Source organism: Dreissena polymorpha, chromosome 3 (assembly GCF_020536995.1).
Source record: "Dreissena polymorpha isolate Duluth1 chromosome 3, UMN_Dpol_1.0, whole genome shotgun sequence".
In the NCBI taxonomy this organism is placed as follows: Eukaryota; Metazoa; Mollusca; class Bivalvia; order Myida; family Dreissenidae; genus Dreissena; species Dreissena polymorpha.
The window spans coordinates 31726537-31744841 of NC_068357.1; the positions used below are offsets into that span (position 1 = coordinate 31726537).

Here is an 18305-nt window from a genome sequence, read left to right on the forward strand (position 1 = left end):
TGGGTTTGCCCTTAAATGATCATTAAGTCGAAGTACCTGAACGCTTTCATTTTTGTCGTCGGATAATTTAAGTTCATGGACAAACTGATACTTTCTATGTGTGTGAATTTTCAGCATAATGGGGAATTCCTAACTAAGCGCTTTTCTAAACATATTTCGAGAATTATATGATTGTTGTTTACACGTATATAAACTGTAATTCATTCGGGACCATGATTTGTGTACAGCATGCCTACATAACTTTTACTTCCTATGTGTTCATTGTTACGGTTAAATCTGAAGTTGCTCCTGCGTTTTATAGGATAGAAATGTTGATCTTACGTTTAAAATTGTTAAATTGTTAATACTAAATTTACGTTTTAAAGTTGAGCATGTATGTCAACAAAATTTCAGAAGTTGTGATATTTTTATACATATTTTAACCGTTTTCTTAAATGTTTAATAATGTGCCGTGTTGGATTTTAGCATAGTATACGAGTATTTGTCCAATGAAAAGGAGCCTGACTGTACTATAGGTATGCCCATATGTAAGTTTTTAGTCAAAGACCCTGAAAGCTTCCATTTATTTGACGTCTCGATAATGCAGGGTTCATTTAAATATAGAAATAAATATATAACAGCCATTTTGGCAATACAACTGAACACATATTACACGTATACACACATATGTTGCGAGAATAGCATTGTCAACAATCAAAATAAGATCTGAATTAGCCAAAAGGAGGTTCTCATAACGAAGATTAAAATATTTATAAACTTCGCTCATTCAGACATTTTTGTTCTTAATTTTCAAACGGGTTATTGACGAGAAGCATTTTTGAAGAACAGATAAAGACATGTTTTAAATTTCGCTGAAAAAATGGTAATACAAAAAAAACGAGTATGCTCTAACTTTTGTATATTTTTAAACAACTATTGACAATTATAAGACCAATTTTCGTTTTAAATGGTAAAAATAAACTTTTTAGCACAATCAATCTGTAATATGACCAACAACACAACTAAAACGACCAAAGAATTAGTTTGACTCATACTATAATTGTTGTTATATAATGTTGACGCTGTAATACAATTTTAATATTCGAATTTGAATTCAATGACTATATACCGTTAAAATTGGTAAGCACAGCAAGATCAAAATCAGCGTTAAGGTGCTGAGCTTCTTAAGTCTGTAATTGCTACCATTAACTGCGTAGCAGTTTCCGGTTTAGAAAAGAAAACTAAGTGTTTTTGGACAAGTCGAAATTTTGAAATGTATTTCTTATATATTAAACAACAAAACAACGAAATGTAAAATGTACAGACATCTGCAGCGTTCGAAACTTGTTCTTTACAGGGTCCAACCGAAAACATATATTATTGGTTTAGAAGAATAAAATCCACATATTTTAAAATGCGCCCTAAGGCTGGATTTCATAACCACATACATACTTTTTTTAAAGAAAAATCATGAAAAATGCATGTTCTATTGTAAAACGTCTTCAAATGTATCAATATACTTGCTATATCATGCTCTACAAGCATACTAATTTTTAAAGCGGAATAGTTAACAGGTAATTAATAATTAATTAAGAGAATTAAGTCACCTTCGCCATAATGGTCGAGGTCGACTTAACTCTGCAAAATTGAATTTCGGCTTCGCCCAACGGTCGCGATAGTATTTATATATATATATATATATATATATATATATATAGTTATGGGTGCACATTTTGTTACCGTTATTCAAATATATATATATATATTTGTTATTTAAATTAAACTTTAAGTAATTGGTACTCGACTGCTTGCAATAGTTGCATACCATATGTTGTGTGGACGATCATCACTCTGTTTGAAATAGAGCGTCTTCGAAGTTCTGTTAAATGTTGTTTTAGTATCGTTGTTTACAAATTCTATATCTAACCCATTATCAAGCTTTAACTGACACGAAATTTGATCTCCAACCGTTGCATTTACACTGCATGTATTGTTAATGGTTGGCACGACTTTAGCTGAAAATTCAAAATCATTCAAAATTTGGGTTTTCAACTTTATTCTTTCAGATTTGAAAAATCAAAGACGCGAACTAAGTTAATATCCTTACATTGTAAATATTTCATATTAGGAAACCCTAATTAATTAATGAATTGTATGAATCATACGTTTTGGCAGATATTTATTTAATTTTAAAACCAAAAAAAGAAAAAAAAACATTAACATTGGTGTGTGTGTGTGTTCAAGTTGATACTGCATATGTTCACACTCATACTGTTATAATTAAAGTTATGAGTGTTTATTCGGATTCATATTGACTGTTGTTTTTTGTCTAAAATAACTAAATGAATGATGCATATCGCAAGGCATTTGATAATATAAACAATATTTTGGATTAAGTACCTATTTCTTCTTCGTTATTATTAATAGTTACACGTATGTTGTTCGTTGACTTTGCAATGTTTTCGTTCAGGGTAAATGCATAGTCGAACACACATTCTATGTTCTTTGAGCCGTTGCATGCCTTTTCAGCTTGAGCAAGCGTTACGTTGTCAACAGTATCCAGGAAGCGCGGAACGTAAGAAGCGTTGTGATAATCTGAATGTTTCTCGCCGTCGTCATATATAAATACTGACGAACTGTCATTCACGGACCCTGAAATGAAGTTCTTTATCTTTCAAAATATCAAAATATGTTATCGTTACGTTAATACATTTAGTTCTTAACATAGCATATGCTTATGTTGAAATTCCAAACCATTATGGAAACGTGTTTAAAATGTGAAAAAAAGGTTTTGTAAAAGTAAGTTTAAATCGTTTTTGTTTTGTTTTCTTTTGGTCTTCAAAGTTTGTGTATGGCCAAAACCGTTACGTGAGAGGTAAAACATATTTTAACAAGGAGCGTAAATACAATTACTTACATGTCTGACCGTAATAAAATATTTCCATATCGCTTGCATTAAAATACAGCCGACTTCCATTAGGGTACACAAAATCATTATATGGGTCTCCGTCAAAATTTCCTAGGAGACCTTTTGTCATGTTGTTGAATATCTTTGGTACAATCACATCGAGTGACAACATTCCTGCTCCTTTTCCTATTTCGATCGTTATCCCTGTGGATTGAAGAATTCATTTGCAACAGATGACAGTACGATTATTATAACTTAGATACGGTATTTTGTAAATAAAACATGAGGTTCTTTATTTGTTTCAGGTAAATATAATAATACTAACGAGACAATATCTTTAACATATCGTCATCTGTGAACAAACACAGATTAGAAAATAATTAGAGCCGGGTAAACCCTTTTTAAAAGAAAATAGTTTCGAGAAAACTTTTCCGGTTTGGAATAACTGTACCTATTTCAAGAAATGACACTCTCAAAACCCCGTCGTCTTCATGAATTGTGAGTGTGGACGTATTAAACACGATCATGTCGTTTTGTACTTCCTGATGAGTTTTGGTAAGATCAATTCCATTCCCGTACAAGGTCACATCTGTAAACACATAATATCACCCCAATGCTCTTTTGCTCGCACGTTTCTATACATAAATGGTCATTTTAATGATACAATAACATATAATTATGTTCATAATCAGAAGATAATTTTCCAATGTTATAACTCCCAAGTCAGTACAAAAAAGAAATCTTTATAAAGTAATAAAAGGCTTAAATATTGTTTAATAGACCTATTCATAAAAGCTTTAAATATATTCCATACACACATCTCATTTTTATTGTGTATTAAACTTACTGTCCTTAGCACTATTTAGTTCAATGTGTATTGACGAATTTGTATTATCTCTAGCTGCAAAGGCCGTGAAGATCGTAGCGTCAGACAGGTTTCCATCTTCCTTCACTGCCCTCTCAGTCCTGGCTTGCAGGGAAAATGTGACATTTGACGTCACAACGCTGAGTAACACGTATTCTCCAAGTCCGTTAAATGTGTAGTTCATCCCGTCCAATGTGCGCATGTGCGGATCACCCCAGAAGGAACCTTACATACATGTTTCCATATATAGATTCGCCCTCAGACATTTCACTAGACGCGTCATATAAACATAAATGCTTGCTGATTTGCTTTTAAGGATATGTGTTTTATGTACTTATTTAACAGCGAAAAACAGTTATGCATACATGTTACCATGCTCACAATTATTCACGAAATGTGTTAACCAAAGCAAAGCTGCCTCAAGTTTCAACATTTTGTATCACAATTTAGAAGTTGGTAAATGTGTGCATATGCTCTTATTAATCTTTTTACAACATACATTCGATAATCTCTTTGACATACTAATTATTCGTCATTCGTTTAATTAAACCAATAGCTTTTTTTAAATAAATGTATTAAATATATAATAATTTTGTTTTAATATACGAATACCAAATCTGTATGGGGACTCGGTGTAGCATGTGCCTGTAGGATGCAGTTGGTAATAGAGATCGCAGTAGTCTGATTTCGCGCAGCATTTGTCCTTCATGATGACGTCATTTACCTCGTGATCACGATGTGAGTATGACGGATGAGCGAAGTAAAATCCGCCAGATAGAGGTTGCATTTCCACAAATGTTAATGTCGAACGGTAATAGCAGCAAGACTGAAATTTGAAACAAAACAATTTGTTATAAGCATAAAAAGGGACTGTTAATAATATGTCACTCCGACATAAGAACAGGAAAACAAACTATCAGGTATGGAGATTACTAACCTTCCCATGTGGCTTGACAGTTTCAATTAGCATCATGTCAACGCACACAATATTGTTGCTAATTTGCTGACGCAGTTGAGTCCGGATGTGCCAAAACCACGGGTCCCATCGGGCTAGATTGATGTCACATGGGCACATAGGTAGACGTTGAGAGTAGACTTGGATATTCTGCTTCCTGTTGCTGTTTTTGTTGTACCACTTTATACAATCAACACCGTGATTGCTAAATGCGGTGTCGTGTGCATCGATATTTTTCAACAAAAGACCACTGATTCCTAAAAGTAGTTTCATTGTATTTAAACGTTTCAGTTAAGAATATTAAATAGAGTTAAACAACAATTGAAAAAAGGCACTCGATTCAATTACAAAACAGATGTGTTGTGGTGTTGCAGCTTAGTAAGATAATCTTATGAGCATGAAGGTTCATTGGTAATTACCTCCTGATTTAGAACCTAAATCCATCCGAAGTGCAGGTGTTTTGAATGAAAACAAGTGGTTGAATTTAGTACCATTCTCTCCGGCGTGACCGATCCACAACGGAATCGTTTTAGTTTTTTCTCTCGAACTTAGAGCCCAGTTCATCAATTCATGTCCGTATATTGTTACGGAATAGGTCCGCACACCATTTGAAATGATGGCCAGTTGGAACGTTGCTGGCTAATACCATAAAAATAAGAACATAAGAAGTCGCAATAATAATTTACAATTGTCATACAAGAACTATGAGCATAATTGTATATGCGTATATAAACATAACGGCTGCATATAAGCTATTGAGCCTGTTTCCGTTAATTTTGTTTTCGTTTCAGACTGCCTAAAAGTGGCACTCAATAATAAATTGAGAGTGAAAGATAAAGGAACATGTTCAAAAAGTGTGGTAGTATTGGAGTTTGTGATTAAATGCTTTAAAGTTGATAAATGTAAACATTGAAACTAAATGGCTCCAGTAAAAAACAAGTTTCAATTAAAGAAATAAAACAGTTATCCTCAAGTGGCTTTGAACCACTGACAATTAGAGTAAAAGTCTAACACTTAAAATCCACTTGGTCATCCGTGCTCATTCAGTTAACACATTATTTTACACACTACATAAGCAAACCTCGTTATGTCACAAAATGTAGCGATAAAAACAGAACTCTGCAAATTATTCAATCGTTTCGCGTTTGTAACGCTTTATGATTTGCAGGTTTTTAAATCGTCAAAGTATGCATATAATGGATATTTTGGAGCAAGGTTAATGTTCAGTATAACAGTTTCCTCGCAAATATTACTACAACGATAATTTGAAAACTTGATTTATTTTTCAATGTTGTCGTTTCACCAACGAAAAGGTCCCTGTATACGTACGCTTTATGGAAATGTATTATGTACACACTCACACGCAAACGCACACACACACAAACCAATATCACACACAAACACTTGAACAGCAACACATATTGATAAACATTGTTTTACTTCATTTTTTTAATGTTTCGCAACGATATAATGCCTAAATATACATTTGTCAAATTCAGAGCAGTGACAATATGTTTCAGTCAATATTTATTTTTATTTTTAAAGTAACATTACTACTCAAAATCAACGAAACATTCGTACAATCGTTCGTAAAATACACTTAACCAATTAAAAATCAGTGTTTCTTATGGCAATTGCCGAAATCTCAACGCCAGATGTGGTCTGGTAAAATAGATGTTTGTAGATACAAAATGCTCGTTTTTATTATTGTTTTGCATTTCTGTTCATACGACACATGAACACTAACATGGTGTTCGTGTCTCGTATGAAAAGATATATTCGCGGGAATTAATTGTGGCCACAAATAAATAAAAACGAGAATTTTGTATCTACAAAAATCTATGTAATCATACCACATCTAGCGTTGAAATTTTGGCTATTGCTTCAAGGAACACTGATTGTTAAGGTGTTAACTTTATTTTACGAAAAACTTAACGAAATTTTCGTTGATTTTGAGCGTTAAAGAGACTTTAAGGTTCTGTTTCGATTATTGTCCTGACGAAAATAATGTGTTTCTTAAATTGACATTATTGTTATTACATACGACACGCCGACGTGATCAGTCATTTTAGCCAATATGACGTATATGCGCGTGTAAATCAACTTCTAACGTGATATCAACGATCTGTTTTATTTACATGTTTTGAAATGACGTTATGTTTTGAGCAAACCGTAACGACGTTGTTGTCAGTGCGTCTGTTCATTACTTGAACACTCGCGCTCTTGTGAGGCGCAAAAAATGATTTTTTAAGCAATTAAATAGTGCCACATGTGAATATAGAATGTTTGATTTGCATATGATTACTATTATTAAACTTGGTATTTGTGAAACGTATGAAATAAATAAATCAAAACTTACGTTAATGCGATTAAATGCAGACGCTTTAGGTTTCACACTACTCCATGTTGCAATGAAAACGAAACTCACTTCAAATGAAGAAAGATTTTCCACGCGTTTGATTAAACTTTCAAGGAATGCTATGTCTTCCGTCGCCTTGGCAGTGAATGGATAGTTGTTGAGAATATCGTACGTCCTAAATGTAATTGATGAGGATTTGTCAACGAAGATATCTGCGAAATATGCAGCAACAACCGGGTCATTGATATCAATTGTCGGTTCTATGATATCATATTTTGCTTCAACCGCTTGAACAGGTTTATTATTTGTGTATTTCTTATCAAAACTTACGAGTCCACATCTGCATACCTGGAAAATAATTATTTGGAAAAAATTAAACATGATTTTAATTAACTTAAATATAGATATAAACGCATTTAAGTAAATGATTAACATAAACATACATAATAATTTAGATATGTACATAATTTTGCAAGATCATATATTTACGTACATGTATGGACCGTCTCATTGTGTTGAAAACTGGTATCGCAGGTGAAAAAACAATGGGTTCGCTGCAATCATGTTGATTCATAAGCATATCTCCTTCGTCTTCTCCAAACGGTAGCAATGGCACTATAAAATTATATATAAATGAATGCATCCAAATTTTCGAGCAGCATTCAAATAATAAACACTATTCACATGGAAACAAGCCCTCCTTTTTATCCTTTACAATAATTAACAGAAAACACGACTTAGATAAAGCAAACATTAAGTACAACTAGCGCTTTTAAGGGTCCATTTTTTCTTGTATAAACCCATTAAATGTTTCCCAAATGGGTGTCGCTTTCATATTACAATGTCTCTGTGTTGTTTTAATTACTTACTTATGTCACACTTTTGTGTTCTTCTGTCTACCACTCCAGACATGCATGAACACTTTTTATCCTCACAAATTGCGCTTTGTATCCTACACATTCTGGCATCAACACAGGGTCCACCAATGTCCGCTGAAACACCGTTAACATATAGTTTTTTTATTTAAAGTTTTTGTATAGGATTTACATGGTCACATCTATTATAATTGGTCAATAAAAGTTTTTGTTTAATTTAGTACAATTGCATAGTTACATTTCTGGATGCATGTCGGAACAGAACTGTTCCAAGCACCTGTTGCGTCACACCACATTGTGTCACTTTCGTTTAGCAGATAATCTTCATGGCATTTGAATCGCAGTAAGGAATTAAACGTTGTTTCTAAAGGACTAGTTACGATCCTCATGTTGGCTGGCAATCTGACGTGCCCACAATCTGATAAACGTATCAATAAATGTATCAAACACATTCGTTTCATTATATTACGTTTAATGTCATGTAGTACTACACTTTGAGAATTTTCTACCGAAAAGGTTGTTAAACTTGCATGTCGCAGTAATTGGTTTTTGCCTATATTATTTTCACAGTACAATCATTTACCTTCGAAGATCGAACGCTTTAGAAAGTGGAGTATTTGTGGTTTGACTTTTTTGCACGTGGAAATAGGGTGTGTGTGTTAAAACCCACGTAGAATGGTACAATTGAAATATATTAGAATTATTTCGCGTTTCAGTGTAAAAAGATCAAACTATACCTACTCCATGTGCTTAAGCGCCCGATCGTCACGGATGAATTATTTTATCGTGAGCTTGCACAGAATTAAGTTAAATTATCACATATTCAATTTTAAATCAAAATCGTTACTTATAAAGGAGATATACAAGTTTGAAAAGTGTGGCGTTTTCAAAGTCTTCACATGTGTTTGAAATATCGTTTTTGCCAATATTCAAATATGTTACCAAATTAATAGTTATGATAATTCATGTTGTGAAAATTTAAAGTCATTGAATGAGTTTATCACTTAACATACATAACCTATTTGACAAATGAAATAAATAACATGAGAATAAATATGGCTCGTTCGATACTGATTTAATGTATTCCCTTATCTAAACGATAATTGTCTTAAGAGGTTATGTACTCAATAAATGCATTTTTAAGAACGTGTTTTAACATTTACCTTTTATAATGCATGTTGGATTGCCACTCCATTGACCATTGGTTTGACATAATAGTCTCCTGTCACCACGGAGATCATATCCAATGTCACACTGCACCTCGATTTGCGACCCGAAGTGTGTTTCTGTGCCGGTCACAGTGCCATTTTTTAAGTGAATGCGCTCGCACACTAAAATAAAAAGAAAACAAATCAATAAAAAGTATTTGAATAAAGACAAATAATTAAAATTGCTCTTGTTCAACGCACAGGCTAATCAGGGACGACACTTTCCGCCTCAATTGGATTTTTGCTAAGAAGAGACTTCATTTAAACGAACAAATATCATAAAAGCGGAAAGTGTCGTCCCTGAATAGCCTGTGCGGACTACACCGGCTAATCTGGGACGACACTTTACGCACATGCATTATGCCCAGTTTCTCAGAACGCGACTCATATAATTAGTATAAGTGTATTTTACCAACAATATTACACATCGGGTTATCAGTCCATGTTCTGGTACTAAGACATGTTATGATAGCTTCGCCGGACAATGAGTAGCCATACTCGCAGGATACTGATACCACGTCATTGAAGTAAAATGATGTTCCGTTAACGGCGCCGTTCTTTGGAGTCGGGTCACCACAAACTACAACGATACCAGAAAACAATACGAGTGTTTAAATTTCTGAGGAAATCAATGCATAGTCCTATACAGCATTCGATATTCCAAGTAAACGGTGTAAAAACTATTTTTTCGTGATAACTATCTCGTATTAATTTATAATAATAGCAAACATGTATATTTAAAAGAGCATTGTATTACATTTGCGAACGCACGTCGGAACTGAACTGTTCCATTCGCCTTTTGCGTCACACCACATGACGTCATTTCCGGTTAGTTGATAGCCAGTTTCACATTGAAATCTCAACGACGAATTAAACGTGGTCGTTACATGGCTCGATGTAATCATACCGTTGGTTGGTTCGGTCACGTTTCCACAATCTGTACAAATTTAAAGATGCCGCAAATAGGCATTTAATGTAGCTGGATTGAAAACTCACTGCCAAATATTTGTCTGAATAAAAGTTAATCTCATAGTATCGCAAAACAAGAGAACACATTCCAGTTTAATTGCTAATCAAATATTCAATTCAACTACATTTTCCTCGTCTCGTCCTTGATTAGAGACTTTAGAGCAAAAGCGTCATTTATCAAAATATTCAGATTCGGACAATTGACCAGTAGCAACCACACTGCAGGAAAAGGCATCACAACAGGCCTACACTTTGGATCACATGTATTAAGGGTATATAGATAACATTATTTGCAGATCAAATTCTATGGCAAATACATAATGGCTCTACAATGTATTTACCTATTATAAATAACGTTTAGCTGGTCATAATATCACCGATTGTTTGATTGTTATGGAAAATGTAATTAATTTACTGAAGTTATCAACTTGTTAAAGCAAACTGCATACTTTGAATGACGCATGTAGGATAATCGCTCCATAGACCTTTGTCTTGGCAAGATAGTTTGTTGGGACCCTTAATTGCATAGCCTGTATCACACTCCAAATATATCACAGCCCCGTACTCGGTACCTGTGCCATTCACTCTGCCATTGTCAACTTCCATCTTCTCACATACTAAGAAAATCAAAGGTTTGATATTGAAATCTTTAACACTTTGAGATTTCATTGTATGAATAATACCATATTGCAATATATAAAGGGTAGTTCCCTTTCTATGTCGAAAGATGTGGGGTTTTTTAAATAAGGTCTGAAGTCCAAATAATACATAATAATAAATAATAATATACTATCGGACACAAAGTAAATCTATTGATTACCAATACGTAAGCATTTAACGTTATTACTCCATCCCGTTTCAGTGCATTTAATAACACTTGGTCCAAATATGGCGAATCCTTCTTTACAACTTATTACTGCTGTGGCATTCAGAGCCGTTGAGTTACTTGTCACCACTTCTGCATTCGATATAGCTGGCCTACCGCAATCTGTATATTGAGCAATTATAATAATCCTAATGTTAATCGCAGATAAGTGTTGAAAACAAGCGGAGTATGTAAAGTCTCTTAAATATTTTAAATCAACCAATTAAGATATTTTTATTATTCTACAAAAATAGTTCAACCATAAATGATATACTTTGAACAAAATTAATTCAATATTTGAAATGTAAATTACCCGAAGGGTCGCATTTCGGAGTCCCGGACCATATGCCAGTAGACTCACAGATAATGACTGAAGCACCCAAAAGCGTGTAACCATTTTCACACGAAACATTCACCACTGCATTGACTGTTGTTTCTGATGAATTAACAAAGCCCTTAAAAGGCGTTGGATCCCTACAGTCTATAAAATAACACATGTAATGTAAAATATTATGGTTATAGTTACAAAAAAATCAAATTATTATTCGTATCGGTCAATTAACGACGATTTAACTTTTTGATACGTAGGAACGAGAACAAAAAATGATAAATCATATTTAAATGATTTGGTATGATTTGAGATATGTGTGCAATTTAAACGCGGACGTTATTTTATTTTGCTGATTTCATTTTCTGCACATCTTCCAAATTTTAAAGCGTTTCAACGATATGAATATAGTTCATTACCTCTTTAAAGACGAGCGAGTATAATGATAGATTCTTTATTTATTCGAAATGAAGGTCCTCATTATATATGTAAGAGGGTAGTCAATAAATAGAGATACAAAGTTAAGTGTAGAATAAATATTGAATATTTCTAAAAAGCATCTAATTTATCATTAATTATTCACACTAAATTACCAATGAGTTGACACTGCGGTACATGTGTTCTATTCCAAACGCCGCTAGCTTCGCATTTCACAGGCCATGAACCTTTTGGAGTAAAATCTGGTTTGCAACTGACAAATGCTATCTGTCCGTATGTAGTCGCATTTTCAATGCTTATAGACATATTGACAATGTCGAGGACGCCACAATCTGTAAATGGATTATCACAGGCACACACGTAAAAAAATAATTGTATTAATAATATAAATACATTAATAAATAATAATAAATAAATAAGTTATCAATAAATAACACAATTAGCCACACAATTCTCAAAAATGTCCAAGAAAACCCATATTTAGACACTACTCTCTCCAATGATATGAAATTGAAAACCCAAATCTCAAACATCACAAAACAACCATCAGTGAACAATGCCTCTAACAGCTACCAACCATTACACAAAAACATTGATTAATTTAAATAATCTTTCTTTCCGCGAATAATTATTGACTGGAATTAACTCAGTGAACGCACGGTGAACTAAACATCTATTCAGTGTTTAAAGAATGAAATATTGGAAAACGTGGGACATTTACCTAGCTCATATTTACTTGAAACGCACGCCCCGTTGATTCGGATTAAGATTCCTTATTTCCGATTACTAAAATTAAAAATGACATAAGCGACACCAGCTGCCGCAGTGTTTTCTTTTGTCCGAAAAATATTGAATAGACCTAATGATATATACAAGTATAACTTGAGATACTTGAATCATCGGATTACGCGTCACCGAATGACCAACCCATCAACTCTGCAATAACCAATGCCAAAAAAAGTCCCGGCCTAAGCACACAACGAAAAGAAAGCACTAACGTAGTAAAGCAATCTATGCAAAACGAGAAACACAAAAAGAAGAAGTCGATACTGAAATGTGTGACCCAAAGCAAATACGTTCTCTCGAGCAAATCGCAATCTGCTAACGTCCGAGAGCTTACCGCCGACTCCCAGCCGATAACTGCATTATAAATCAAAGGCAACAAAGAAGGTGAAACAAAAATCGTAATAATTCATTTTATATCACCATTAACTGGTCCAAACACTTATATGGACCAGGATCTAGTAAACAGATTAATAACACCTTGACCAAATCTATTCATCTTTACCAAATGTATCCCATATTGTAACCAATCATGGATATAACCTAGTTATCTTCAAAATGAATTTAGATTCGTTTAAAGGGACCTTTTTACAGATTTTGGAATGTATTGAAGTTTGTCTTTAACTGCTTTATATTGATAAATCTAAAAATTGGATCTAAAAATCTTCAGTAAAAAAAAACAAGAATAAAATTAAATACTGAACAAAAGTAACCCTAAACTGGGCTCGAACCACTGAACCCTTGGGTAAAAGTATATTGCTTAGACCATTCGGCCCTCAGTGCTCATACAATCAATGATACTTTATATAAGCAATTCTCGTAGTATCACAAAATATACCGACAACAACAGAAACTCTCAAAATTATTCAATCGTTTTGCTTTGCAACGCTTTATATTTTTCAGGTTTTAAACTCGTCAAAAGATACATATAATTGATATTTTAGAGCAAGGTAAATGTTTAGAATTTCTGTTTCCTCACAAATATCATATTTACAACGAACATTTTTGAATCTGAAACATTTTTTTTTAATTTTGTAAATTTACCAAAATGTGAAAATGCCCCTTTAAAATATTACCTTGTATCCACACAAACATTCCTACTTCATAAACAGATCCCATTAACAACTTCATGGAACTAAACTACATTCAACTCAAACCGAAACCCAAAACTTCCATTACATAATTTCTGATATATTGTGGGGTAACAGGTCCATTAAATAGAATAGACATGTTTACTATTTGCTAACCTGATCGAATCCGGGATATTTAACATAAAATACATTATAGCATACTAGGAAATGTCGCATAAGCTGTTGTCTTACAAAAACTAAAATTCAAACGAAACTGGTTAGCCGAAACAATTATCATAAGCAATATCTACACAATGGAATGTTATACTTAAATCAAATGAATCGATTAACTTTAACGAAAACATTTGAAATACATATCCAAACTACAAAAACCTTGACTTGAAGGCCCTTGGAAATAAAGATACGAGTAATGTTCGTATAACAAACACTTCACTTAACCTTATTTGCACAGGTGTTGGGAAACAGAGTTAAACAAAACAAAATAAACTAGCGCTTAGTATATTTTAATAGACATAAAATAAAAGTAAACACAAAACTTCGGCAAAAACCGCATAATCCCCACGAATCTGTTTTAATTAAACGTATGGAACTCCCAATGCTGCTTATTTTGCCAGGATTTAGAAACACTCGAACGCGACAGACAATATGCTCTCTCGCTTTCGCTATAAATGCTGCCTTATGTGGGTTATAGTATGTTTGTCTTAATCTTAACTTGGTTACAGTGTATACATGTCAATTCACTAATTGTTTAATAAAATGTGCCGAAAATATTTTGTGATGATATTGTTTCATTCAAATAATGTGAAACAACTTAAATACATTGATATAGGAAGTTGTTTGTTTAACTACCGAATCAATTATTTATTCCTGTGTAAAGGAATGTACCAACTTGTTATGCCTGTATATGCATGTAAATGTAGGAAGTGTGTATAAATATTTTCTTTTTTATTGTAACGATTGTAAATAAGACGCAGGCACGCACGCATTCATACACGTACCCCCACACACACATGCACGCACACACATGTGTGCGTGCGAGAGTGTGTTCGTAAGTTGTTTAACCGGGAGATTGTGTATTAAACGATATAAACTTTATATTACCAACAATGGTGCATTTGGGATAGTTAGTCCATTTACTGTTGTTTTGACATCGTATGACGGAAAGGCCTGCTAACTTGAAGCCGCTAATACACGATACTGAAAGAATGTCATCAAAGCATCGTGTTGTTCCATTTACGGCGCCATTAACTGGTATTGGATCGTCACACTCTGCAATTTGTATAGACGGTATCTGTTTAATATTTGTTCAAAATAACATTCTTCATTTGTGTGGAAATAACAGCAGTAAATTACAAATACCTTAATATAATCCTTATGCCTGTTAACCATCAAAATATGAACAAAGGCATTAAGTTCTTTCTGTGACAATGGGTTCAAAACCACTTATTACCTATCAATGGACACGAAGAAGAACCTGTCCACTTTCCATTTTGTTGGCAAACCAATACCGAATCACCAACCAGCTGTCGCCCATAATCACAGAACACGCCGACCACAGTACCAACTGTCGATGTGGTGTCGTTTACACTTCCAAATGGTGGTGCGGAGAAACCACAGTCTGTTACATGCCCATAAAGAAATTCGTTATAGGACGAAAAAAATACCCCCACCAAAATATCAACAATGCATAAGTAAGAGAAATACTTAAATATTATCCATATTTAAATTATATTTTTACAAGTATTACAGTATATTAGGAAATCATTATAAGCCGCCTGTTTGTGAATCATTCATCAGTTTAATTACGCTTCTATTCAAGATGCGCTCATTAACTAACGAAGAATTACTAACATGAATAGAAATGGCGGTCACGAATACCCCCACATATTTTAAAAATAGTGTAATGCTATCAATCAAAGTCTTATTTGTTATAACACGAAATGGTTTTGAAAATATCATCATGACAACACAAATTACCAATGAGTTTACAATGAGGTACATGTGAGTAATTCCAAACGCCACTGTCTTCACATTTCACAGTCCAATAACCGCGTGGAGTAAAATCTGATTTGCAACTGACAACTGCTATCTGCCCGTATGTAGTTGTATTATCACCGTCAATCGTCATATTGGCTATGTTTAGTTCGCTGCAGTCTGGAAAACAGCAATATATCAATTAAGCTAAAATAACTATATGATGTGTGTTTAGCCTATTTTCCTTATTATAATGTATACTATTATATCATAAATTGGTAATTTTCTAACCAATGATATCACATTTTGGATAGTCTGTCCAATAACTGTTATTCTGGCATCTTATGATGGAGTCGCCGGATACAATAAAGCCTCTATTACACGATAACGAGACCACGCTATCTAGGAGATACGACGTTCCGTTTATGGAGCCATAATTTGGCGTTGGATCACCACAATCTGCAATTATCAAGAGCACAACTTGTTATCTAAATATTTAAATTAATTAATTCGACTTGGATAAAAAAAACGCAATATGTACATTTTTGATACCTTTCAATTTTTATAATACACAGGTATACTGTTTATGAATATACTGCATCTTTAATTTGATATACGGATAAAAGTGGATTGCAGAGAAAAATACTGTATACCGGTATAACAGTACTGTAAGTAATGGGCTTTGGCATAGTGATGAAAGTTTCCATCCACGTGATGTCTGAGATTGTATGATTCTTCTTTTTAACTGATATCAACACCAATAGAAACTCACATATTTCTGATTCGAACCACTCTGCACACAAATATACTGATAAAGGAATTATAGTCATCTGCTTTAGTAAAAATACGTTTTACCTATAAGAAGACACGACGGTGTACTTGTCCAATTCCCATTTTCTTGACAAGTAATAAGCGACTCGCCAATTAGTAATCGACCATGTTCACATGCCACGCTTACAACAGATCCAACGCTCGAAGAAGTGCCGTTGGCCCTACCAAATTTCGGCGTTGGGTCACCGCAATTTGCTATTTAATTCAACCATGCATTCATTATGTCCACGCAGGAAACATTAATGCAATGCATTAAAATAATAGCCAATTTATTCCAAATGTTACTTTTATTCAGAAACTCTGAGTTTATATAGTTAACTGTGCAATGTTTATAAAAGATATACTGATCTATTTTGAACTTTTGGTTAAGGTAGTCTTAATGTGTAACATACATGTTTTCGCCATGTTAACTTTTATTTTAAAATAGAATGGTTATAAATTTTATGTAAAGTGTTCATACCTGTGCATGTTACGATTACGTCCTTTCTATGGGAACAATTGTCGTAAGTTACATACGTGCAATCATTAATGTGAGAACTGTTGGCATCACATGACATGTCGTCAATAAAGATAGGTCCAGTTCCCTCGTTTAATGATGTGCTGAATCCTTTAGCAGGACTTAAATACATGTAAAAGAAAAGTCGTTCAAGTTTTTAGACTTTCAATGCTTAATAATGTATGTGTTTACATTTTATTTGAGGAATATAGAGTTCGCGTACTACATTAGTATTGGATTACACATTTTGGTTTTCCAAATAAAAACTACAATCAGTAAATGTATTTCAACAATCTAACACCTACTAAAAACCCATCATTTTACAAATAACGTTTGCTTCCTCCATTCCGAATGTGTCATTGCATATTGTTCCCCACGAATCGAACACTTTGATCTCAACTCTGCCGTCAAAAGTACTACTACCGTTTACAAGTCTAATGCCCTGGATGGCAAGTGGTCGACCTGTAACCAATATTGTTCATCGAAATAAATAGAATGTATTACTGTTGTTCTTTTTAACTTTCTAAGTAAACACTGTCTGTTGTAAATTTCTATGCAAAGACAATATTTGTTTTTCATTAACAAACGATACAATGTTTAACAAAATCATTTGCAAAATATAATAAATGACATTCAACAAGGTATAAACGGCTAAATCATCATCATGAATATGAAGTCGTACCGTTTACAAAGCATGTAAGATATTATGTTTTACTATTCAAGAGAAAAAGTGGTGTTAAGTAATATTATTGTTCTAATATGATCGAATCGGAATATATCATATCCTTAACTCACCTAGGTCATATAAACTAACGACATTTTACTTTGACTTTTTGTAACAGTAATATTCAAATAATGACATATGACTAGAAATCACATTAGGGATACATAACTCTATTTACATATTAAATGTATATGTATTCTATATCATTCTATTTTTCCAACAAAAACAAACATTTTTCAATTTTTCAGAAAAAAAACTTTTCGTTGGCGATTCGTTCATTTTGTTGCTGTTGAACCAACACTTACGTCATTTCGTCATGTATTTACATTAATTAACGTCGCCTTATATGAATTTATATTTACTTAAAATCGAACCGATATAATATGGCTCTTTTTTCGTTTGCATAAGTTTTTTTATTATACAAGAATTGCATTATTTTATCGTTACTCACTGTATTTCTGACATTCCTCAATAGCCGTCCATTGGCTTTCAATACACATTATTCGCAGATAACCGACGTAGGATTTTTTAGATTCGCATTTAGCGTACAGGCCTGAGCCGTTGTGATGAAAATAATCAACACCCCAAAATACAAGGTTTGGTCGCCCACAATCTAAAATGGAATATGTATTTTGATTACTTTTGTTGATTCTAATA

At 33.4% G+C, this 18305-nt stretch overlaps 1 protein-coding gene across 1 annotated transcript; it reads right to left on the reverse strand.

The window, feature by feature from the left end:
• Positions 1 to 200: 200 nt before the first annotated feature.
• On the reverse strand, positions 201 to 18249 carry LOC127872133 (uncharacterized). Its single transcript, XM_052415458.1, has 28 exons — positions 18100 to 18249; positions 17230 to 17386; positions 16889 to 17046; positions 16453 to 16623; positions 15889 to 16056; positions 15601 to 15777; positions 15074 to 15241; positions 14725 to 14892; positions 11905 to 12081; positions 11297 to 11464; positions 10939 to 11106; positions 10568 to 10735; positions 9907 to 10086; positions 9562 to 9729; positions 9105 to 9272; positions 8180 to 8359; positions 7936 to 8058; positions 7560 to 7681; positions 7067 to 7414; positions 5127 to 5346; positions 4690 to 4964; positions 4365 to 4578; positions 3735 to 3977; positions 3339 to 3476; positions 2897 to 3091; positions 2380 to 2631; positions 1805 to 1994; positions 201 to 288 (listed from the first exon to the last, which is right to left on the reverse strand). The coding sequence occupies exons 1-28, from the start codon at positions 18146 to 18148 to the stop codon at positions 201 to 203; spliced, it is 5001 nt and encodes a 1666-aa protein (XP_052271418.1). The 5' UTR covers positions 18149 to 18249.
• Between the last annotated feature and the right edge of the window lie 56 nt (positions 18250 to 18305).